Source organism: Lepeophtheirus salmonis, chromosome 7 (genome assembly GCF_016086655.4).
Source record: "Lepeophtheirus salmonis chromosome 7, UVic_Lsal_1.4, whole genome shotgun sequence".
Lineage (NCBI taxonomy): Eukaryota > Metazoa > Arthropoda > Copepoda > Siphonostomatoida > Caligidae > Lepeophtheirus > Lepeophtheirus salmonis.
Window position 1 is genome coordinate 35451763 of NC_052137.2, and position 27144 is coordinate 35478906.

The 27144-nt window shown below is 30.7% G+C and overlaps 2 protein-coding genes across 2 annotated transcripts; both read right to left on the reverse strand.

Annotated features, from left to right (window-relative positions):
• Window positions 1–5015: 5015 nt before the first annotated feature.
• LOC121122026 (para-nitrobenzyl esterase) lies at window positions 5016–8247 on the reverse strand. Its single transcript, XM_040717032.2, has 4 exons — window positions 7132–8247; window positions 5897–6183; window positions 5559–5839; window positions 5016–5505 (listed from the first exon to the last, which is right to left on the reverse strand). Exons 1-4 carry the CDS (start codon window positions 8149–8151, stop codon window positions 5147–5149), a joined length of 1947 nt encoding a protein of 648 aa, XP_040572966.1. The 5' UTR covers window positions 8152–8247; the 3' UTR covers window positions 5016–5146.
• Window positions 8248–12492: 4245 nt separating this feature from the next.
• Window positions 12493–16439, reverse strand: LOC121121378 (transient receptor potential cation channel subfamily A member 1 homolog). The gene is made up of 4 exons (XM_040716272.2): window positions 16055–16439; window positions 13683–15998; window positions 13160–13621; window positions 12493–13095 (listed from the first exon to the last, which is right to left on the reverse strand). Exons 1-4 carry the CDS (start codon window positions 16136–16138, stop codon window positions 12883–12885), a joined length of 3075 nt encoding a protein of 1024 aa, XP_040572206.1. The 5' UTR covers window positions 16139–16439; the 3' UTR covers window positions 12493–12882.
• Between the last annotated feature and the right edge of the window lie 10705 nt (window positions 16440–27144).

Consider the following 27144-nt stretch of genomic DNA (forward strand, 5'->3'; position numbering starts at 1 on the left):
TGTACAATGTACTTAGTCAGACAGAGGGAAATGGTTAAAAAGATGTTATAAACAAGGTAGGGGCGCGTGCACAGGAAGGCAGACAGGACTGTAACCCCCCCCAAAAAAAAAAAAGCATAAGAATTTTTTATTCTTACAAGAAAATGTGATATTTTTAATTTTTTTTTTCCAAAAAAATAAATATTTGCAATTTTTTGAGAATATCTATGGATTTTTGAAATTTTTTTTGCACTAAATTTGATTTTTTGTTAATAGTTATGAATTTTGAAATTTTTCTCCGAAAAATTAAATAACTGCCATTTTTTAAATAGAAAAGCTTTCTATTTGAAATTAAATTTCGTAAATTATTCACCAAAAATATAGCAATGGATTTTTGAAATTTTTAAAAAATAAGTTTGATATTCGAAAAAAAAGATTCTAAAAATTTAACATTTAAAATATAATTTTGGAAATTTTTTCCCAAAAAATTCATGAATTTTCTAAAAAAAATTAATTTTTCAATTTTTTGTTCAGAAAAATTGGTATTTTTTTTCAAAAAATCCAAAATAAAGCCCCTCTTCCCCTCAAAAAAAAAATTATTATATATATAATCCTGGAGACGCCCCTAAAAGGAAATCTAAGAAACGAACGTATATCTTTAAATATCAAGTAAATTTAGTATGAAAAGGTGATCTCCCTTCTTTCTTTCTCTCAATCCTTCAGATAATAATTATTATTCATGATCATTTACATCTGACTCATACCTAACGATCTACAAACATTTGATGTACATGTGTTATATAAAGTCTAAAGAGTCAGTATAATTAACATGGATTATCAACTGGATAAAAGTTCTATACTCATGTTTTTCATAGCATGCTCAGTTTTTTACAAATAACTTTTTTGTCTTAAGGTCTTTTTTAATATAAGGTGACCATATTTTATTTTCTTTCAACAAAGGTGACAAATTGGCAAGGGTGTCTACAGGGGCCTGTAGGTTCTATAGCCCCCCTTCTTCCCCCTCCTAAATAAAGCAATTTTTGTTTTAACTAGGAAATTTAATATTTAAAATTTTTTATGAAAAACCGTGGATTTTCGATTTTTTTACAAAAAATTACTTCATTTTTTTTTTTAAAAATTCCCAAAAATTTAATACTTGAAACTTAACTTTTGTATATTTTAAAATGTTTTCCTAAAAAAAAATTTTTTATATTAAAATGTTTTCCTAAAAAAAAAATTTTATATTTTAAAATGTTTTCCTAAAAAATAAATTAGTTTCTAAAAAAATTAATTTGTTTCTAAAAAAACTAATTTTGTTACAAAAATTATTTTTTTAAGAATAGGTACGTATTTTTGAATTTTTTCCCCACAAATTTAATTTTTCCGAACTGCTGCGAATTTTTCAATTTTTTTTTTTTTTTTTTTTAAATCCAAAAACCAAGCCCTCCCTCTCCAGAATATAATCCTGCGGGGACGCCCCCGATTGTAGGGTAGATCTGTGTACTATTCAAATTGTCTGGCCTTCTCTTATCCCTTATGTTTCTAGTTTATGACTACTTTTCCAATAAATGAACAAACGACTAATTATGTTAGATAAGTTCTAAAAACAGTTTCGCGTACCACAAAAGACATTAAATATTAATCACTAAATATATTTGTGTATATCAGAACAGGTTTCTCAACCTGTGGGACACACAAACACTTATAGATGGGTCACGGAGAGTTAATCACAAAAGTTTATAATCTTAAATTTTCATATCTGATAATAATGAAGGACCATCACAACCTCGAAGTTCATTTGTTTAAGACATTTTTTATTAAAAATCAAACTTATTATGTTATTGGGTGATACCTGCAAATGAGATTCTTGTAACGATTAAAAGTAGGACTATCACTAAATGATCTACTAAAACTTTGCTTGGATTGAAAGACAATAAAAAGGAGTCACACTCTAATGATCACTAGTAATTTGTCTCTAAGTGCGATCTAACCTGTTAATAGCACATGTTTTAGACTTGTCGTTACCTTTATTGTATCATATAACATTTACTCGAAAAAGAAACAGAAAAGGGTCATTTATTGTAGCCTTGATTTTTTATACCATAAAAAAATATTAAACACATTTTTTTCACAAATAAATGCTTTAAAAAGCGTTCAAAGTTCATATTGCTTCAAGTGCGAATGAAAATAATGGTTTCCTTTTCCTCCCTTTCGATTAACATTTAGTTAATAACATTTTTTACATGAGCAAATAAAAAGTACTAGAACTTTAAAAGTGATCCATTTTATGGCAAAATACTCGCAGTTTAAATGGTATTTACCTTGGCACAAATTTTGCTAACATGGATTTGGGATTGATACTTATAAAATATATGTTGTAGAGAAAAAGAAAATAAAACTACAAATGGGATACAGTTTAATGCACATTGTATATATCATATACAAATTTAGAATCATAATAGCAGACATCTTTTTTCTCCTTAGATTTAGTAAATTTGAACGTGTTATGAAGAGGTTTTTTGAAAACATGATTGATAGGAGGCAAAGCAGACGAGTTTTCAATAGTGGAAATAAGCGAATTGCTAAGTTCTTGGACTGTGACATACAATTGCTTCAACTGAATGGGACTGTGCTCTCAAGTACCCTTGCTGGTCTTTCGGCATATTTGGATGAGGGTCTCCCATAGTAAATGATGAAACAAGTCATGATATGTATTACTCTTCAAGGAGACGTTCAACTTCATCCATAACTTCCCCAGGGGAAAATCCCGATGAATCTGCACAGCATATCAGAATTTTTTTTTGCTCTATCTGAAGGTGAAAAACTATGTTTCTGTAAAAGTTTTAATGTGTCAACGAACAGACAAACCTTGCTTTAATAACATAAATGATGGGACATTTCCTAGAATTACTCTGATGTCGGAATTCTACTTTGAGTCCAATAAGGACTTACAATTATACCTCAGCAACAAATCCTCTGGGTCTTTCATGAGCATACAAAAAGGTTTTGAATATAATTGAACTTATATAGGAGAGGATGTTCACTACTCAGGAATTAATTATTAATGACAATTGCTAAGGAAATTAATTTTTATTCTTCAGACTACCAATTACAAAAAACAGGGCAGCTAAAAAATATTGAGGATTTTCATCATTGGATATATAGTAGGCAGCACTATATAAAGTGCACCACCCTATTACTGTTTTTCATACATATATTTGAGGCTGTATTAACACAGATATAAAAGTATGAAGCAAAAAGAGCTTATGAAGAATGCCTGCAAAAGAAAACCTAAAATCCCAAACAAAGAACTTTCAACCTTTGATTACATCTTTACCAAAAAAAAGGGAAAAGAAAATGAAAACATTTCTCATGAACATAGATATTATACAACACACATACATATACAGATATATCATCTCCTCTTACTACATAAAGCACGGCTGTATGGATTCCCATGTACGAAAATATTAGTGTTTGAAAAAAAAAAGTTTTTAAAGGTCTCAAAAATAAGAGAGAAAATATTGAAGAAAAGAAAAGTAGTTGTGGTCTAATAATAGTGGTGTGAGAAACCAACGGCTGACAAGAACCTAAATGGATGGTTTCACATGAAGTTCTTCGCAAAAATACATCCATATTTGAAGTATATATACATATAGATATATATATATTATAAAATATATATAGGGACTAGCATAAGATATGAAGAAAGAGGAAAAAATATGTACAAGAAAAGAGAGCTTAAGACGAGGAGTGAAGAAATTTGTTCTTCCATAATTCAATGGAGTGAAAGCAGTGAATGGCAATAGTTAGTGTTGTGTCTTAGGACCGGTCCTTCGGAGAGTCGGTACAAATATTGTTGAATGACTTCATCAAGTACCAAACTTTATAAGTTTTAGAACTAATGTGCAGGCCTTAAAAAACAGACCAATACTGAACTGTACAGGACTTTAGTCCTACACAAGAACCGACACAACACTAGTTGTAGTAAGTACCTAAGTAAATACAGGGTGCGGATTTTCAATCCGCAAAATATAAGGATAATATATTTTACAATTTATTTCCGAGCATTAATTCAGCAATTCACAAATCTTTTGCCCTTGAATGACAGGGTCGATTATATTGAAGTCACTCACTCAAACCAACCACCTCCAGCTTCAACTACAGCCTACTACAATCTGGCTCTAAGCCTAGTACAACCTTTGATGAGGAACTCCTTGTCCATGTTGGCCACTGCCTAGAGAATGGAAGCCCACAGGAAGTCAACAGTGTGTTGTGCACGTTTATTAGACTCTATCTCTAAAACGCCCCACATAAAGCAGGAGTGTCCGCAGGATTATATATATTTTTTTAAGGGGATTAAAAACAAATAAGGGGTTCAAAAATCCACAGGTATTCACAACAAGTTACAATATTAGATTTTTTAGAAAAAAGTTTCCAAAAATCCATAGTTATTTTGAATAGATTAAATTTCAAATATTAAAAATTTCCAAACATCCATAGATACTCTCAAAAAATTAAGCCTTAAAAATCCGGTTCCAATTATGCAATATAGACAAACTGCACCAATTTAAAATTATAGCATGACACCAGATCTGTTAACAACAATTTCAGCTCTCGGGCATAATTATCTATGGAATTATTAGCGTCCATGGGTGTGCATCTGTTATGAAGCCACACAATAATGGCCGCACTCGGAGGAAATCTTAAGGATTTTGTATTTTTTCTTATACAGTTTTGTGGGGACACTTTCATAAACATAGAATTCAGGGTTGCCAAAATGATATTGAGGTTTAAACTTGTTTCGAATTTAAAATCCCCACCCTTTATATATGTATTGATCTCAATAATTACTTTGAAGAACAAAAACTATTTGTACAATTGACTAAAAGAAGATTCCTACATATGTAGCATGAAATGCGTTATCATAATTGTACAAAGCCCTACATAGTTATACTAGGCAGCCTTGAGCTGGGTATCTAAAACTATATCTATTCTCACTATTGTTCCATTATTTAATAAATGTTGACAAAGGATGACTTTGTCCTTGATTATTATTATTAGGACACATACATAAAAACATCATATTTCACTTTAAATAATAAATCATCACACTTAAGTATGAATTTGCTAAATAATGAAAAAGTTTTTTTTTCTTCATAAAAAATTACTTCCTATTTGGATAATACTTGTAGGGTTCATTGTTGATGAAGGGTTGCTTCTTCTTTTTTGGATCACTTTGATGTTGAAATGGATCATAAATCAAGGGTCTCTGATTTTGGATTATGGAATAATAATTTCTAAGAGGCTCTGTAGGTGAGAGCTTACTGTATCTATAATGTTTTTCTGACTTGGATACCTCATTATTGGTAATATGATCTTGATCATTTAAGGAGCTGATGAAAATCGGTGAATTGCCAGGGCGCTTATAAATCATTTTGAAAGGAGTATTTAATACATTGAGTTTGTAGGATACGACTGTTGTATTTTTATCTTCAGGGAGCTTCAAGTTTGAAGTATCCTCTTCTATAAAACAAATAATTATATAGCTAAGTAAGCAATTTCAAAGGATTAAAAACCTTTTTCATCAGTCAGATTGTTTAAATTTTCATTCATCCCTTTCCTGTAACTAATTAAGGAGCGGGGTTTCGTGTCTTCTTTCAATAAGGCATTAGGACATGACTCTAAGGAGTTTTGCAACAGCTCAGGTATGAGTTCATTCCAAAAAGTACAAGACTTTTTACTTTCGTCAGATACAATTTTGAGCATATCTTGATTGAGAATCATTTTATAGTTTGTGGGTTCTTTGTATTTAGGCCAGCCGATTAAAGAGTTTTGCGATAAATCAATAGTTGGATCCCTAAAATATATAATATTGAATTGTCGTTCTTTAATTCAGTATAAATAGGACTCTTACCCGTATTTAATGAAATGTGACCAAGCAGACGTCATGAATGTATTTAAAGTATCTTCATTACTTAAAGATTGATCCTTTGCTGAAAAAATGAAAGACGACTCCCCACCATATTTAGTTCCCGTCAAAAACGTATATCTATACACGGGAAATTTGAAGGACATTATATTTGCAAAGGAATCTACAGGGCATTTATATTTTGCATCAGTTATTACTTTCATTATTGATTCCAAATAGTCATTCTTGATAGTACTTTGATTTGTGTAAAAATAACTGATAACACTTTGAATCTGTAATAAACATGTGAATATTTGAAGTTAAGTGCAAAAATATGATATTAATTAATTACTTTTAGTGCAAGGACTTTTACGTTAAAAATGACTACCTTAAGTTAGAATATTAAGTTGTGTTGGATCGGTCTAAAAAATTAAAAAGACTGTAGTCTTATCAGTTCGTTCCTATTTAAATTTCTCAGTCCTAACTCCTAGGATGGATCCAAGATCTGTCTTTTATGGTAATAAAGGCAAAATCAATAAATTAAATGGATTTCAATAGAATTAATTTTTACATCCCTCAGATAGTAAAAATTAGTTGATTATAATATTTGAACAACTCTGGAGCTTTTGGTTGGATTCCATTGAGCACGTTGATCAACAACTTAATTATATTTATGTCTTTTCTAAAAGTAAACATTTTCATAGACGAGAAGCCTGGAAACCGTAGCTGATGTATTTTTATAATACACAAAAAATTTGACATGACCATTATGAAAAATATATTAGAATTATTGACTGATTATAAGAAATAATTAAATTTAGGGAACAAAATAGTAAATATAACCCCCTCCAAGACCTTTCAAGTATGGATTATGGGAGCTGACAATTTTAAACCAATCAGTGACGAGAAGGAAAAAACATGTTCTTCTTCTACTAATTGTTCGCTCTTTCCCTCGAGTCCTTAACAAGGACCGATCCAACACTAATACTTAAGTCATTAAAATAACCGTAATAACATTTTTTTAAATTTCATAAACAATTAGGTGTTTAATTAAAACTAAAAAAAAAATGAAACTGAATTTTTAATAGTAATTTAGATAATATTGAACTATTAAACATAATTAAATTCGGAAGAAGTTTGGACTTTATATATATATATTATAAAATATATGTACTTCTATCTTCAATCAAAAGAAAAATGATAGAAAAAAATAAATGTATATAACATGCAAATAAACTTACTGTTGGTGAATATTTCGGAAATAACTTGTATATTATTTGCTCATACAAAGCTGATGTGATTTCAAGGTCATGAAAATTATCTTCCGAAAGATACATCTTTAATTGAGAATTGATATCTAAATTTTCGTCATACTTTGTATCACCAATAAGAAGAGCAAACTCATCTCTAAACTTATTTTTGTAAAATGATCTTTCGAGGCTCGCAAAAGAATCCTTGACTGGAATAAAACTTAAATCACTCCCTAGTATTTCATCAACTGATTTTGAGGATAAACAACTCTTCAAGTCTTGACGTGTCGGACAGGATAAACGTTCCCCTAGTTCTTTCATGTTATCGATAGCTGTCTTTTTTTCAGTCGAAACCCAAGGGGTTTCCGCTATGCCCGAAGATGAAATAATTAAGCCAGAATAATCACCATTTAGTGTTAGTCGAGCTGCAGAATAACCTCCAGCTCCAGATCCTCCTAGAATGATTCGTTCAGGATTACCTCCAAATCTTTTAATATTTCTCTGGATCCACTTGAGTGCAAGTGCTTGATCTAAAAAGCCAATGTTGATTGTATCCTCACTTTCGAATGTACCAAATCCAAATGGACCTAATCTGTATTGAATCAATACGATCACAATTCCTGTTTGTGATATTTTTTTTGGATTTCCTTCCACAGAAATTGAGCCTTTCGAAAAATCCCCTCCATGAATCCAGACCCAAACTGGATAATTTGATTTTGCTCCCAACTTTGGTGTATAGATGCTAAGATAAAGACAGTCCTCGGAAGAGTGTTTATCACCTATTTGGGAGCATGCAGGAGGAATTGTAGTAGAATTTTTCACTCCTGTCCATGCTGATCGTAATTTAGGTGGTTGGAATCTATATGGAGGATCTGCATATGGAACTCCTTCGAACACAAAGGATTGTGAACTTTCTTTTCTTCCTCGAATAATACCTTTGTCCGTACGAATGAGTACATAGTCACCGAATACGATTGTCAAATAAGACAACACCACTATTATCAGAACCATTATACACTGATGTTAACTGTAATAAGTAACTTTTTTACGGGTCTGTGATCTAGAGCTTCCTTAATAAAGGAGAAATCCAAGGGGAAATGACGAGGGTGGATGAACAATTGTTTCATGACCATGGATTTTTTTAAATGTTACAATTGCCTTGCGCTGGCGCGAATCTTACAGCCACATTTCCCGCAAATATATAAAATAAGTACATTGTTCCTATACTTTTTGATATTATAAGGTTAAAGTAAATTCCCATCAAGCGCAAATATAATTGATGATTGAATAAGTACCCAATATATACACGTCGATTAAGTCCTTAACCAAATATTTTGCAATTACACATTTATAAATAAGTATTTATGATCTATTAATAAACAGTAATTATAATTAAAAGTATTTACCATAAAGTTAAGTTAAAAAAAATATAAATAATGTAATATCAAGTTCGTAAATATATTCTATTATTGAAGAATTTTTTTATTTCCCTCTAATCATTATTTTCACTTGTTTCTTATCCCGTCGTAACTTTTATTGTATATCGCAACCTTTCTTACGACAAGAAACAAACACAAAAGAACCCTAAATAAGATAGGAGTTACTAATTACTAACTACTGGCTAACTAATAATTAGGATATTTTTACCAACTCTGCAGAGTTGTTATTCAAATTTGTTTAAAAATGTTCACAGCTAAAGTACACCTTATTAGAATTAAACTTATCAACGTTCAGAACACCGATAAAGGGAAAATAAATTGAAAAATTTACAACTGACAACAAAATACATATTAAATTTTTATATAAAATATGGTTGGGGCTATATAAAGGGGTGCCTACAACTTATTTTTGATTTCTGAAACCTTTAGACGTGTGTAGGTATGAAATTGAAATTCATTTATTTAGCTAAAGGATAAGAAAAGATTTGGAACTGTGTGGAAATATAGTTCATTCATTGTGATTTGAATGGATCTTTCGTACAAAGAATTTCTTATCCCTCTTTAAGTTAAGCACTCTACTTCTTGACATCCTGGAGAGGCCTTCTCCATTTTTTTTTTTTTTTTTTCATCTTGGCAAACTTAAAAACCAGGCTCCTAGAACACTAAAGAATGTCCAATATCTTCATTATATCAACTCCAGCCAATATGAGATCTGAGATACGCTGCCTTTTTGCTTGTTACTCGCTCATGATGATGAAATGACTAAATGATTAGTATAGTTTATTTATGTCAAAAGGAACGCAGTAACCAAATATCAGAAAATAATCATCAAACCTTTCCATAGTAGTGAGAAAATAAACATTAATTAACAGTCCATGTTTTGCTGCCCTATCCTGTATATACATATATATCTTTTTTTTTCGGGGGGACTTATAGAACTTAAAAATGTAAAGTTATCTAACTATATTGTTTTTATCCAATTGACTCTCTTCCTTGGTTTATCAAATCAACATAAAACTCAGGCTACTTAATGCTTACAATTATAGAGAAGCACACGATTTGATATATTTCTATTATAAAGCATGAGATTTTCATTTTGTTAATTTAAATGTCATAGTCTAGCATGTTGTTCAATTAATTAACATGTTTGTAACGTATTATTAGTTTCAATATTCAGGTCACATCATTTATTCTGATTCCAACAGTATGAAGGAGACTTGTTACATCCCATTTCAATTTTATATATGGTATATAAATATATTAAGTTTTGTTTTTTTGTGTAATTTCATGTTATACTTTAATTATCAATCACAAAAAATAATATATATTTTTGTATTATTAACTATGCTTTATTTCTGTAAATGTTTTATTTATTTATCTAATATATATAATTATAAGTATTTACTATTTACTGACAAACTGTGATAAAAAGTATATATATGCTTGAATATAACAAATCCCAGTTTTTACATGTTTTTCCCTGTTGTAAACTGTCTAATCCTACCCTGTATCATGTCTTTTCCTGGTGTATCATGTATCCTACTTTTCGTTAGTTTCAAAAACACTAATAAATGGCTATTAATTATTACACTAACTTTGGAATTATTTGTCATAGGTATATAGGCTATATTATGTTTGAGTTATCTTTTAAATTGTGAAACTTATGATAGTTAAAAAAATTGATTTTTTATATCATGTATCCACACTCTCCCCTACTTATATAATCTGAACACTTCAAGCTTACCCTTGATTTCTGTATTACTTGTGAGTTTCTTTTGTCATCAGAAAACAGGTGTAAGATTATTCTACACTCTTAAAGATAATGTGATACTCTTTTCTCAATATTTTTGTCTGCAATAGTTATTCTATTCTGTTATTACATATAAATAGTTATTTGGAACTGTCAAATGATTATAAGTTGAAAAATATATATATTTATGTGACATCATCACTTCTGTAGACTTCTATTGGAATATCTGAATGTCATTGCAATTCCCAAATTTAATGAGTAGGCAATCCTCTTGTAAAAAGCTAAATTGATTGTCGCCATATTTGAATATTACTCTTACGAAGATCTAGGATCTCCACACAAATTTATTAATTACAGATAATTATGAACTGTTTGCCAAACAAACCTTCATCAATAAAATAAAATATAATTAGATAAGAAATAAAGGAGAACTCGTAAATAACGAATTTTTATTTGATGTTTATTTTTTTTGCATTTTTCTAATCAATACTAAAGCAATTGTATTATTATTTTGTTACATTTTAACTTTTCCCTTCAATAAAACAACTTATAAGTTAAAAAATTTAAATTTCCTATTCAAGAATTCCCGTTACTTAATTTTTGTATCTTATTATAAGTTGTTTTGTTGAAGAAAAATGTAAAAATTTAATAAATAATAATAATATTTATAATTCTTTAGATTTTTTAAAAAAATAGAACATAAATTTTAAAATTAAAGTTCCTATTTATGAGTTATCCGTGATTAATTATTTAACCTTAATAATTCCTTTGGCTTTATTTTGGATATACAAATTCTATTTCTTAATTTTGATTGTTTTCAGACGAGAAGAGGTTTCAAAATCCTTCCAATTATCAGTTGTAGGTCTGTTATTGTTCTATATTACAAACTATTCAAATATGTAATATAAAAATAAAGATTCTTAAAAAATAGATTCCCCGAGCATCATTTAAATATTTACTAAAATGCGTATCTGAAAACAATCATTTTCGATTAATATAAGAGAATTACATTAAATTCTATACTTATTACATTCAAGATAGGTGACGAATTAAGATTATATTGTTGCTTCATGCTTTTCACATTATCATTTCATGTTTAATACATAATATCCACTTATTCTTAATATATTATTGATTTTCCCGCTATTATTAAGTTTTTTTTTTGTTTTTTTTTTGCAGTAAAAATTACCTAATACTAAAACAACGATATATATCTCGTATCCAAAGAAAATGTATTAAAAAATGTACATAAATAACTTAGATGCGGTCGTTCAAAGTTGCAAAGTAACCAAATGTAGTCTATTGTATTAACAAACGTAGCCATACTCCTAGATAGTATTGTATAAATCCTTATTTGATCGGTCTAGTTCAATTCAGTCTTAGGACCAGTGCTATCGGTCTTTGATATTGGTCCTTAAGATTGTCTGTCCATTAGGCTTGATAATACTACCACTGATTAAACAAAAAGAAATAGAGTTGAGTAATATCATGAAGGGCTGAACTTTATAAGGTTTTAGGACTGAACAGGATCCCACCGAGACTGAGCTCCAGCTTTCAGTCCTAAATAAGGTCAAAAACAACACTATTAGCAGATGTTCACCTTTTTTTCTTTTTAAAATCTACACGCGTATAGTATGGAAAGAAGGTCCAAGTCCCCTTTTATATAGTCACAGGATATGATAGCCCTACTCAAAATTAATATTTTCTTCAATTCAATTCTTAATATGCTCATTGAGAAGTGTATCAATTTTTGTTATTCCATTTGTATCAAGGTTGCGTGATAGTGCCTTGTAAAAAGTTGCGTCATATTGGATTAACTTCTTTTTGAGTTAAGCTAGTTAGAACTAATAGATAATGTGTATTATTTTTAAAAAATTGAATCATTACTATGACGGGAAACATAGTTAATAGCCTAATTTAAATGTTGAATAATAAACAAGTTTTTTAATGGAATAATAATGATCGCTTATATATATATATATTTATATAAAATGTTTTTACAGCTGTAATACTATACACTATGACTATTAGAATTAAAGAGAAAAAGTGTAACATTTTCTATATTAAAAATAACGAAGAAAATTAAATGACGACAGGTAACAATGAAACAAAGGAATTGTCTTCTTTTTTTTTTTTAATGGCGAATATTGGTATATAAAAGAATTTTCTTTTTAAATTAAGATGAAGCAGATTAACAATAATGTACATCGTTAATAAAAAAATAGGGCACTAAGGAGAATGATTTAACACTTTTCCCCTATAAAGAGAACAAGATTAAAAGAAACAAAGACAATTGATTAACAAAAAAAAAAAAATCATAGTATTTTTTAGAGCCAGGAATTAGCACAAAAAGATATTTTGGGTTTTAATAATAATCATGGTTTGTGGGCTCTATTAAACCCATGGCAATAATAAAATACAACTCAAATAAGTAATAAAATTGACTAGAAGTTTAAAGTTGGCCCATGATTAGCGTGAAATAGTATGTAAATTGCATTATTCAAATATATAAAAAAAAACACAATGAGTGGTCATTTATGAGTGCATAATATATCAATTTTTGATGCTCCAATTGTCTACAGGATTTTCTATATTATTCAACTTATCCATCATTAATTTTTGTCTCTCTTCACTTTTAAGAAGTAAATCCATTATGGAGTTTACTTTGGACGATAATTCACTCAATTCCACAGTCTGTTCCTTGAATTTTTTGCTGAGCACGATTTTCTTTGCTGATGAAATAATACTCCGATCCATGCTATGAATCTTTAATAAAAATATATAATGAAATGAGTAATAAATAACAACATTCCTAATTCGATTAACATACTTTAAAACAAGGGCATCCATTTAATTTTTCATTTGGCTTAATTGTCAACTTTTTATCAGGTAGAAAACTATAAAAAAGTAATATGCCCGTAGCTCCAGTAACTCTATGGAAAAACTTTTGAAGGTATTTATTTCTGTACATTTGTCGCAGAAAGGAAATACTTGGAATACTTCGTATCCACCCTATTTTTGGCCAATTTGACAAGAAATCAAATGGATCTCCCAGAAGAACAGACTCCGTATATGAAATAGTTTCTACACGAGAAACATATCCGACTGTTTCAGCCTTTTCTTGTATTATACCAGTGTCACTCACAGCCAAACCATTCAAGAGATTCATTAGGACAACCACAATTAGGAACACAAAGGATATAAAAAATCCATAGCTGAATGTACTGTAGGGCCCGTCAATATCAATAGGAATATCAGAAAACTCCAATTCCCCAACGAACATTGTTGATGTCTTAAAAATAGAAGAAATTATTATTTCTTTAATTAAAATGGAGTTAATTATATGAATATACCTTGATCATGGAGAGGAGAGGAGTATCAAAGAATACATATGAATCTTCACCCTCTCGGTTCTCCTTATGAAGTATGATGTAGAATCCCAATCCAAAAGCAATGATGAAAAGTGCATACCAAATTAAGAAATAAAAGAAAGTTTTCATGACTTTGTAGAACATGGTGACGTAGACATTATATCTCATAAGTTTTGGATGTTTTCCGATCAAGGTAACTAAGGAGGCCCAACTCAATACAATTGTGGTTCCGGCTATATGTCGATGTAGACTTTCATGCTTCTCAGTTCTCCTGGGATCAAACAATAATACTGACATGAAAATGATGAGCAAAACCTGTACCAAGTTCTCAGGAGATAGAATGTATCTTTTTATGGATACAGCAAGATTCAAAAGTTCACGAAATAAAAGACATACAAGTATAATAAATAGGGCTTTGGTCAAAAAAGGCTCTCCAAGGATTACAATAGTATAAATTACTATTAGTAAACCAATTTCAAACCAACTAGAGAGCAGAACAGATAAACAGTTCCTTCCAGTCGAACCATTTTTCATATTGGCCATCATATCATTTATGTCGCTGTTTAAGTCTCGAAATATAAATCCAGTGATACATCCCGTGAAAACAATATACACTAAGTAGCAAAACGTTATATAATTTTGTTCATTTTTAATTTTGGATCCTCCATAGTTTTCGAAAATGAACCATGTTGTCAAGAAAACAAAAGTCATGAAGAATCTTAAATTTCTATTGAAATACGGGCGTATGCGTCCCCATTTACACCATAAAAAACTAGTGATGACCGGATGTTTGAGTAAATGCCTATGCTCCTTTGATTCCGCCATTATCCACAAAGAATTCATTTCTGGAAGTGCACTCTTGTAAGGGATTTTCAAATCACTAGGTTTGATATGAATCATGCTCTCATCGTCATCGTGGGGACTCAGACCATACAAAAGATCTTCATAAGGCGGAGCAAGAAAACTATAATCAAATTCCAACTCAAAATCATCGTGATTGACGTCACCTTTAGATAAGAGGCAATCCTCATTCAAGAACTCTTCCATTGTGGATGGTAAAATATTTGTCACTGGCATTTCATTATAAATATTCTTCATTCCAATATTTGCTCCTAGTTGGAGTAATCTTTTAACAACCTCTTGGTCCTGTCTCTGAGCTGCCAGATGAAGTGCTGTATTTCCGAGCATGTCCTTTTTATTCATGATGGACCTGATTTGCTGTTCAATTTCAGGATCATTCAAAATGAACTTTAAGGCATCATGCGATCGTTTATTACCCTCCTTAAGCAGAATGTGCAAAATTGTCTCGGATGAGTGAGTATTCATTGTTGTAAAGTCTGCTTTTTTATCAGCAAGAATTTGCAGAATTGGACGAGACATTCTTTGTGCAGCGATGCAAACAGGAGAGAGGCCCTCTGAGGTAAAATCTGGACTCATATTGGGAAAATTGTTGAAGAGGTATTTCAAACAATCTTCTATATTTTGATCACAAATTTTTTGTACCAAATTCATATTACCAGGAAATCTGTAGTCTGCAATTTCTTCCTCTTTATATTGTATTAATCCATATTGGAATTCATTTAGCAGCTGGTAATAATTTCCTTGACCAAGACCTAACTTTTCTACAATTTCGCCCAAGCGCTGAATAGAAACACCTTGTTTCGAACTACTTTCAGGTGGTGATGAATTATCTTCATCAAGGACAATATCATAATTTCGATTAATGAGATCTCGTGCAGTTTTCGATCCAAGGCATTTTAAATCCGGATCTGCTCCATACTTGAGTAATGATCGAATTATAGAAGAATCCGCTCGCTTAAAAGCTGCCAGGAACAAAGGAGTTTGTCCACCCTTTTTATCTTTGATATCTACTTTTGGTTTTTGTCGAAGTAAGTACTCTACACCCTCCACAAAATTATTTTCAGCCATAAGATGTAATGGAGTTCTTCCATTTATACGCATGACTGAGTTTGGATCAGCAGAGTTAATAAGATAACGAAATAATAATTTAAGTGATTCCAAATCTCCATTTCGTGAGGGTATATGAATCGGATATAATCCATAGGATTCATTAAAATGATCCGCCCTTGCACCGAACTTAAGAAGGAGTGCAACAAATTCCGAGTATTTCTTTTCCAACGCAATAATCATCAAGGATTTTCCATCCTCTGATTCGATAGGTGAATTGATCCAGTGATCCGGCTGTAGAGGAAAGTCCTCTTTTCCAGCTATAGAATCGACAAGAGAGTCGGAGAAGGACGTCAAGTTGCATGTATTTATACATTCTAAGAGATTAATCTGTAAAAGAAAAGATGTTACAAGTTAGGCTCAAGGAGAAGGAAACTCCAACTTACTCGTGTATCTCCAAGACAACTTCCTGATCTTCCACTAGACTCTAAAAGAGGTCTTTTTGCGGATTTCAAGGGAATGTTATTCATTTTTCAAGCTCATAAGGCGTAGTTCTTTTCAGCCTTTGTTTTTTTTTATTCTCTCCTTTTGCTCTGCAATAATTTTCTCTCTATTTTCTGTGTACTCTTGTTATTAATAATGACTTTTTCCTCTCTCCCTTCAGTTCGCTTAGCCATTCAACAACTAGTTAGTTATCAAGTATTACAGAGAAGCTCCTGGAGTTCCGCGAAGTTAAATATGAACTAAAAAACACAGTGAAAACTTATTAAAGCGATGATGGGGGAAGTGACGACGTTTCTTCAGTCGATGCGCTGATGTCCATAACGCCGTAAAAAATTCTAAACGAGGAGACAAAAATATTATTCGTTTGCGCGTAAAGGTAGAATTAACCTCCGCACCTGCGTGTCTTTAAGTAACCTATTCATGCAATTTATTTTGGTATAAGTATATATTATTTTCCAAGCAAATAAAAAGGGAGGAGGGGGGGGGGCAAAATGTCAACTTCCTCCGATTTCCAAGTCAAAACTTCATTTTCAGAAACATAAACAATGAATATACCTACTACTACAGGAAATGCGAGTGGAAACTTAAATAAACTTATAAACATATATTTGGCTCCACTCTCGTCCCGATATATTTTTTGAAAAAAAAAAGTATCATCTATCCACCCTCTAATATCATACATATTTTCAAGTTCCATTAGTGTGCTGGAAATATGCTACACACTCTTAGAGAGGTTAAAGAGTTCAAGGCTGAGTGATGATTTTAATCTTTTTAAAAAGAATAACAATCATTATTTTATGAAGGATTTTTCATCACTTTTTACGAATTAAAATTCCATAGATTCATATCTAGAGGTACCATATAACTTCTAAGTCATTCTCAAAAAGTATTAAAAATATTTATGATAACAAATGATTCACAAAGACCCAGTGAAATTTACATACATGACTTGATAATTTCTATGCACAATAGAACCATTATTATCAACCACATAATCATTTTTGTACAGCCACAAAAATAAAAAATAAGAAAAACACACGTTAAAAGGGGAAATTGTGATAAATACTCTTTCAAATAAAAATCTAACCTTTGCATTTCAATTCCTTTCCAAAGCGTATTTTGAAAATGTATTATTAGGTGGTTTGTTTCTCAACTTATTTCGAATTTTGATTACGGCTAGTGTGGAAAAGTAGTTATCACGGAGTAAACAAATAACCCATGGAACATCTCATTGACCTACCATGTCATCGATTTGAAAAATTTGAAAAAAGGCAAAAAGTTCTTAATTTAGTCAATAAAGATTAAAGTAAAGGATTATTTTTTATTTTACATATAATAAAATTTGATAGACATATTTCTCACCTATAAAACATATTATTAAATTTATTTCGAAAGTCATTCTATGAAGCAAAAAAGGGAATAACGTAAAATAATTCCGATATATGTAGTGCATATCTATTTTTTTTCATACATATTCAGTGAGGAAAGATCAAAACATTTGTCTCAATTTCCTTAAGTGTTTATCTCTTTTTGAATAATATAACATTGTAGAATAATGAAATTTGGCAATTTGTAAAGTATTTGGATATACTGACAAGGGATTGAACAGCAGAAATAAACAAATAAATTAGTCGTCATAACAAATGTAGCTACTTATACTAAATAAATTATAGATTGATTTCGAAATTTGAATATTTAGGACACTTTTCCAGAAATGAGATCAATAGTAAGGTGAATAATGATTTATAACAGATAAAAAAATATAAATGACTAAAAAACTTCTAAAATAACATTCATAACAAAAGAATTATTAATATTAGACTTACATGTAGCGTGTCCCGGTGAACTCTTTCTTAATATTTTGCCGATTTTTTCCCTAATATCAACTGGTAGAGCAATAAAAAAAAACAATTATTGTGAAACAAATTTCTTCATCAGGAAAAGGACAACTGAGATGGAGGGCAAAAGAAATTGTATGTCAGAGCTTCTTGACGCTGGAATGAGTTATGGCGTGATATTCTGCATGCATCGGATGCTTCAAGAGTCTCATTACCAAGATTAAAAAGCTGAAGAACGACAACAAGTGTCTTAAGAGGAACCATAAGGCCAAAAAAACTCAAGGAATGTGTATAGACAACTCAGCGAATTTCTGGGCCTGGTCAATGTGGCCTCTGTCCTCTACAAATTGCAACCCTATTGACTATAAGATCTGGAGGTCCATAAAAGAAGGCCTGTGCCATCTACTATGTGATTGTAGATGTCCTACAGGATTCCGTGGAGAAGGAATGAGCTAACATGTCGGAGGAATGCATGAACAATACCTGCAAGGCCTTCAGACCTATAATGGAGGCTGTGGTGTAGGAGGGGTAAATTTGGGATTTAATTGTTTATATAAAGTAAAATAGAAATATATAATGTCTTACTGCTTGTCAAGATTTGAGAATCTTGATAGAGTTGAGCTTGGGAAAATTCATTCACGATTCGCAGGGACACACTGTATTTAGTATTGGCATCATTAAATAAAGATTTATTGCTTTCCAAAATTATAATTAATATTTTTGGAGTGTATCGTTTTCCAAATTTCTTTGTAGAAATTACTTACAAAATAACTACCCTATAAGAGGTCTAGAACGGCGCATAGACGCAACTTATAGTACATCTTTTAAGTAATTCAGTACTATAGATTTCTTGGTATTTGAGGAATAACTAAAATCAGCCCTAACTTTTTCAATGAGCTTGATCCATTTATCTCTTTCCTTGAGATGAAAATAAATTTCAAATAACCAGTTTTACATACTGGAGCAAATGATATAATGGTCACATCCTCAGGGAACCTGCATGATTTATTTTTTTGCCCATTTGGCCTTTATTGAAGATTTTGGAAGAATTTTTTGATTTTTATCAAAGGCAAATTTGACAAATAAGTTTCGAGAGTTAAAGTTTTTGGAAAGAGACTAATTTTGAACAAATAAACTTTTTTGATTGTAATAACTATAAAATCTTTACTACAATATCTTGCCCTCTATGGTTCCTTTGCCACTCTTACGGGGCAATGCAACGATCATGGATTCTCACAATAATTAAAGTTTAATAAATTTTTAGAGTGAAACAGATTTAAAAAATAATATAATAGCATAGCCATTCATAGTACATTCAAGGGAGTCAGTTTGTGTGTGACATATATTAAGTTATAGAATAGAAAAAGGGACCAATATGACGACTAATGTATAGAGCGCAGACAAATATTTACTCTATTTCCTATCCTTCTCTTGTGTGTAATAACTTCATATAGTATATGTAGTTGTGATAATGAAGGACTCACTTAAACTACATCCTTTATTTGTTCAAATGCGAATCTTTTTTACCCTTGTGAACTTTGTCTTTAGATTTTCAGTATTATTACTATCAGGGAAAATAAAAAGACTCGACTTCCTCAGTCTTACTTTACGTAGAGCTGAAATTAAATATGTATATTGTACGTATATGTATATAGAAAGAGAGAACTCGACGCTATCTCATCCTTCATGACTGTAGTATGTATATCTATTTGAAGAAAATAAATATCATCTCTTTACATAATAAATATGTATGATACTTGAACAATAGAATAATTCACTTTTGTCAACATTAAAAGGGACCCTCCTGAATACAAATGAGTTTCAGTTATGACAAATGGTATATAAGCTCTGCTAATAAAAAGGAGTCGACCCTAGGAAGGTGCATTGAATCTTTTTTTTTTTTTCTTCTCTTTTATAAAATAAAATATGAAAGATTCATCAAATAATCTGATCTAGGGATTTGTAGAGAAAAGTTTTTGTCTATCTATGTAGAATTTTTAAAATCTTTTGTGAACATATAACAAAAAAAGATTTCTCATTACATGACTCTGGTGGTGGTATGTACGTACAATGTACATATTATTAAAGGTGGAAGACAAGAACTCAGGTCCCCCCCCCCTTCACTTTACCTTCATTGAAGTATGCCCTTTTTGACCTCAAATAAATGCCAAGCCTATAATACTTTTACTTTATTTATATTTTGCTGAAAGACGAAGGTACAAAAATAAATAGTAAAAACAACACATTCTTAACTTTCAATCGTCTAGAACGAAGAAATGATGGTGTAGCAAGCGTTTACTTATTTGTTTATACAAAAATCGTCTTGTTAACGATACCTATGATACATACTTAGGGATTGTTAACAAGGAATATATGTAGGAAAAATATTTTCCGATTCGGTCTTAAGTGATTTTTTCTTGACCGATTTGGACCGATATGTCTTTCCAAACCCCCACGATCCCAGACCGTATATATGAGATACAATCGCTTAGAAATAGTGGACTAATTATTTTTTAGCACAATCTACGGACCAAATTTTTTTGGTCACAATCTATGTACCAATTTCCTTCCCCATACGGATTTTTGATTCGTTAAAATATTATTGAAGCAACACATTTAGCTTCATATGACGTAGGTCGAGTCTCACAATTTTGAAACAAACATCACGCCATCAACTATTCAACTATAGAGTCGGTCAAGACCGAATTTTAATTCAGGCCCATTTTTTTGTAAGAACGATCTAGACTGAGTTTTTCTTTGATACCGGTCCGGACCGAACTTTTTTTAAAGACCAGATTAGTTTCGCCTACTAAAAATCATAACGGTTTGGACTGTTATGATTTTTTGGGCCGAAATATAATACTAGAAGGTGAATAGGCAATTTACTTACATATATGTTAGCTCTAGTCTTGAGACTAGGCCTTGGTTTTTTGGCTCGGCCTTAGATGATTTTATCTATTTTATATTTTGGTCCAAGACTATTTTTTTTTTTTCGGTTCCGTCTTAAGAAATTTTTTCTATACCAATCTGGACCAATATTTCGGACCAGACAGCTATCTTAGACCGTAGATCGAAATAGGATCGTTTTAAAATCGTAAACAGATTTTTTTCAGTCTCATTCAATGGATTGATTCTTTGCCCCACTCTGATTTATGAATTGTCCAAATATAATTTATGCAATATATTTAACCTCATATGATGTTATTGTGTCAATATTCACAATTATAAAATACCCATGACGTCATTTATAATTCGTCTATAGTATTGGTCTTGATCCAGTTTTAAATGAGACAAATCCAGACCAAAATTTTATAAGACCGAATTTTCCTTTGCGACGGGTCCAGACCGAACTTCCTGAGAGGACCGAGTTTGTTCGGTCCACTAATAACCATAACGGTGTCAGACCGGTCTAGGTTTTCAGACCGAACCCCAGGTCTAGTTAGCTGACCAAAGTAAGGAATTCCCATCCATATTTGTAAATAATATGCATACAATCATCAATTAAGTTTTGATCCCATGCTATTCAACCTCTGTTCCTTATATATTTATACCTATGCATGAATTTATTTTTTAACTTATTCATTCAACCCTCGTTCTGTCATTAATTCATCATACGTTTTTTTAATAGCCACTTGATATGAATGCTTGACGACGAATGTACAATATTGGAGGTACAATATGTATATAAATAATATTGAAAGATCAGTTTCCTGCTCTGATGATCCCTTGCTTAAATATGTAGGAACAAACATTCTTACATAGATTCGAGGGAAATTGTTTATCTGGATTGAAAATTATTATTAATGTTCTTTAATCATAAAGTAAATTATACGCAGATCAATATCTTTAGTATTTAATTTATTGGAACAAAGACCTTCCAATCCTCTACTTTGTAAACAGTGGGACCTCTAACTACAAGTTTCATGTCCGAACATAACATATTTGCTGAAAACAGGGTTCCTTTTTCGTTCAAAATTGACTTTTTTTTAAATAATACAGAATAGGGCAAAGTCCCCATAACTCCTTTCAAACCATTGTTTCTTTTTGCCTGGAAGAGAGGGGGTGGGGAAGAAGCCCATTTAAGAGGTGGCAAATTGAAAAAGGCAATAGAAAATTTTTAATTTTTATAAAAAAAAAAGGTCAAGAATTCATCTTTCATAAAAATGAAAAATCAATTTAAAAAATGATAACTTTTCAGTGGCGACAATATTTACCAAGACTCCCTTCTGTGAGACAGACCACCATTGGTAAGAAATAACATTTCACTTGGATCTGCTAACAATTTATAACCATACCTTTGCTAATTCTACACTCAACGATAAATATAATTACTCGCATTAAATTGTTATTTGTTGAGTGGTGAAGATCCCCTGTCTATAATTTTTGCTAAGAGGTCCATAAACTAGTTATATCAAAGTGTTATTGTACCTTTTTGGTGTACGAAAAGTGGGCATGTTTGATACAAAAAAATAATATCGATTCATAAACGATCATACACTTTCTCAGCATTCAAAATTGTGGTACTTGCATATGAATTATGTTTTTTTACAATACTCCATGATTGTGTACATTGTATAAGATTGATCGAACGTCATACTTTATCTTTCTACCTCCAAATTGGAGACAACAATGGGGAATAGTTGAAATTCACTTATTGCAACATTTTCATAATAAGGAAATAACTTGGCAAAGCGAAGAATATATCATTGGATTGGGGTCTGGACTTTTTCCAGATATTCAGTCAATTATAAATTTGGAGGATATTGAAAGTAAAAGGAAGGTCTCATTATGAGGAAGAGATTGTGAGCTTGTCTCTTATAAAGTATTCCAGAGGATGGGAGGGACTCGGAGTAGATCCGTGGACTAAGGGAAGAGGCATTTAGTAAAGCACTACAACTTTTTTTTGTATCTACCAATGTCCTATTACAGTATAGTTACAATATGAACATAATAGATATCATGGAGAGGATCTTCTATGTCATTAAATCCATTAACTCTTGAAAAAGAAATAGAAATATACCATACAAACTCCAATGATTGTCTAATCCTCCGTAGAAACTAATTATAGCAATTGTGAACGAATGAGACGAAATTTCTCTAAAATAATCATTCTTCCCATTGTGATTTTATTTCCGTATTATTAAAAGGTTGCGATTCTTGAAAGTCAGCTGTCTCCAATTTCGAGATAGAAAAAGAAAGTATGCCGTGCAGGCAAACGTATACATACAATAATATACCCGACATATTTTGTTCCATGAACCATTGGAACAATACATTACCATGACGATGCATCTAAATGTATTGTCAAATGTACACTCCTGTCTAATTAAATAAAACTAACGTTTTTTTTATTAAATGTGCAAATGAGGATAGGATAGGATGGACATGGACTTATTACGTGTAATGAAAACGATCTCCAGAATTTGCTCTTAATTGGCCCATTGTTTTCATATTCTTTTTCTTTTGTTAGTTGTCCTCCACATAATAAATATATTTTATTCGTTTTGAAAGGACCCAAAATCCCTTTACACAAACCCTCAAATCCATCAAGAGCACAATTAAAAATGTACTTATTTTTTTCTGTCAAATGTAGTAAATAGTCTATAATTTTTACAGGGCAGATGTATTTTTATTCATGTATTCATTCGGGTGCTCACAGCTCTTGTACTTATAATATAATATGTATCTCCATCTCTCTGGGCTATAATTAAAAATTATATGAACATAGGTAGTAGGTAATGTTTAAACACAAATTTATATTTATTTATGTACTATGTCTCCTAACTGAGCTAAGTGTCGGATTCCTTTGAGTAAAGGCTACTAATTTGTCGTCCAATTAGCCAATGTGAGCTGTGAAATTTATGTTCTTTAAACTGGAATGTTAAGAGAAGAAGAAAAAACACGTTCCATATATAATTATAATTATACGGATGAAATTTATTCTAAGGTTGTTTTTGCAGAGGAAACCATTCCAAAGGTAAATAATCCCTCTTCCCAAATCCGATTCGAATGAGTATTTCTGTATAATAAAATATACATATATAGTGTCTATGTACAGCGGCGTCAGCAGGATTATATATATATATATATTTTTTTTTTTTTTTTTTTTTTTTTTGGGGTCGTTTTTTTGGATTTTTTCAAAAAAAAAATCCAAAAATTTAAATTTTTTGAAACAAATTTGAAAAATCCATAGCTATTCACAAAAAATTAAGTTTTTTCGGGAAAAAAAATCAAAAATATACAACTATTCACAAAAAAAATATTTTTTTTGAAAAAAAAACTAAAAAATCCATAGGTACTGTCAAAAAATTAAATTTTTTGGAAAAAAATTTGAAAAATTGACAGTTGTAAGAAAAAAATTAAATTTTTTTTTAAAAATAAAAATAAATTTTAAATTTTTTGAAGAAAAATCCATAAATATTCATAGGAAATGAAAAAAATTTTTACAAATTATAATTTGAAAATTGAATTAAATTTGAAAAAATAAATTTTCTATTAAAAAATTCTTTTATTTTTTGGGGAAGGAAGGTAGTCTACAACCCCTCCAACCTATCCCCTGTGGACGCCCCTGATATACATCTGTCAAAGAATTTCAAGAATATATGAGTAATTAGACTTCATCACGCAATTATAAATATATATAATCTATAAAAATAGATTTAATTATATGAAAGCAGTTTTTTGTCCCTTGCTCTTTGTGTATCAATTCCCTTCCTCTACGTTTGGATATTGATTTCCCATCAAAATCATTATCTGGGAAGTTTATCTCACAATGTCAACAACACAAATTTGTCTATCCAATAAATCAAAACGTATATTTAAACATATAAAAAACATGACTAAGATTAACCATAAAATATTTTGTACCATTAATCATAATATATTTTTTATTATAGTGTGCATTTAACAGACAATGCATGGCAAATTAAGTCATGTAAAATATTTACAAGTTTCAAAAAATTTATAAAAAAATCATGCACTACAATTATTGAAGTGCCGTAAGCAGAATTTTGTTGTGGGGCCTAATAGGAGCACCGGCGTCGAATGTATTTTCAAGGGAAGAGGGCGGTTGGTGACGTCAAAATTATACAATTGTGACGTCATCTGTGATTGAGCTATTAGGCAATTTTGACTCTTATGAATTTTGTGTTTTTTATAAATGTCAAATTTTTAGAAAAGACAAAAAAAAATAATGTCAAAATTGTCAAAAAGCCCAGCCTTGATGATGTCACTATTATAGAAACATTTAAAAAAAAAACTTTTTTCAGAACGAATAGAACTTTAAAAAAAAAGAAATGGATTTTTTTTCTCGAAAAATATGACATTAAAAATTTTTTTAGACAAGGGGAATTCTTTTTTTGTGATAGCTATAAATTCAATTTTGTTGTGGAACCTGATTGGAGGATCGGCGCCGGAGTGTATTTTCAAGGGAAGCAAATTATCGGATGGTTGAGTCATCATTTGCAGAGCTGTTGTGCTATTTTGACTGTAATGTTTTTGTGTTATTTATAGATTCCAAATTTTTAAAAGAAATAAAAAACTTTTATGTCAAAATTGTCAAAAAAAAAAAAACCAATAGCCCAGCCTTGATGATGCCACCATTATAGAAATACTTAAAAACAAAACTTTTTTCAGGGCTAAAAGCAATTTAAAAAAAGGAAATTGATTTTTTTTCTCTCAAAAATTATGACTTTAATTTTTTTAGACAAGAGGATTTCTTTTTTGGTATAACTAAAAATTCTGCAAAAGTAGATGAACCAATGACCTATTGCTCACAATGGTTCTGGAATCACTGGATTAGAGTGTTTATGAATGACTCACCATTAATAAGGCCAATAAACACTACAACTACAAAAATTACACTATTCAACAAAAATTCAGGTATTGAAGGCCTGCCGGCTAAAAACCACATTTATTTTTCTTATTTAAGTCATAAAACACGAAAATGATCTTATAAATAGTTAATTGCCGTAGGTTTGGACTTTAAGTATTAACATTGGAAACATTAAATCTACTATAATTGAACATTTGAATGGTCATTTTCGTGGTCCACGGCTTAAATAATAATAATAATGATAAATGGGGGTTTTAGCCCGGTGGACAAAAATGATGTTGCATTATCAGAAGCGTCCACGTGATTATATTTGGGTGGGTGAGAGGCTTGGTGATAAAAAAATTTAAAAGATTCCTATGTCAGATGGACTTTAGTCCCCCCTGCCACAGGATTCGTTGAAATAGTCTTTTTTAAGACAGAAGAACCTCATGTGGTCAGTTGAAATTTTGTGTTCTGTTCTTTTTTTAGAAAATAAATCCTCCCAATTTTCAATTTCATAATTTTAAATGTTTCTTTGCCCATTAAAAAAATGTCTTCCAAATCGATAACTTTTCTTTAGACAATACCAATAATTAGTTCATTTATTTGGGGGGGGTAAATTCAGCCTCTATTGGGTCCCGATTAGTGTTATGGGCTACCAATCTTAAGTTGATCACGGTACTGTATATTAATATTCGATTTGAAAGGGTTAAATGATACTAATATCTAACGGGAGGAGTGTCCTAGAGTGGAGATCTATGGGGCTTTAGCCTCCTCCTCAAAAAATAAATGTTCATAAATATTATGAGTTTGCCCTTCTCAAAAAAAATGGTTTTTTTTTAAATAATTAGGTAGTCCTCACCTTCACAAACAAATATCCTGCAGATGCCCCTAAATGGTTGTATTTTCTGTATATTTGGCAATAGTATCGAGTTTGAAAAGCTTTTTAATTGTGTCATAACGATACATTTGTACATGGTTCAGTCCATATATTAATATATAATATTTTGTTGATTTTTGTTTACTTTCATAGGCGTAGTAGTTGTTTTTTTTTGGGGGGGGACTTATTAACAAAAAAAGAAGATGTATATATATATTTACCTCAGCTAGGATCTCAAACTATGATAACATTATTAATTATTATCAATAATAGAATCATTTACTTCCAAATAATAAAAAAATTATATGGAAATGCCAATCATGGCGGAAAAGCCATCTGTTCCTTATCTGTCAGAGATCAATAAAACTTTACATCAGGTCATGTTGGAATAATAGGTCTATACTCTATCCCAATGAAAAGCTTGTCGACTGTTCATACTTTTAATTAGTTTATAAAATGACAGTCAAGAAAGTGTTTCCTTGTCACTGATCTCGTTTATTT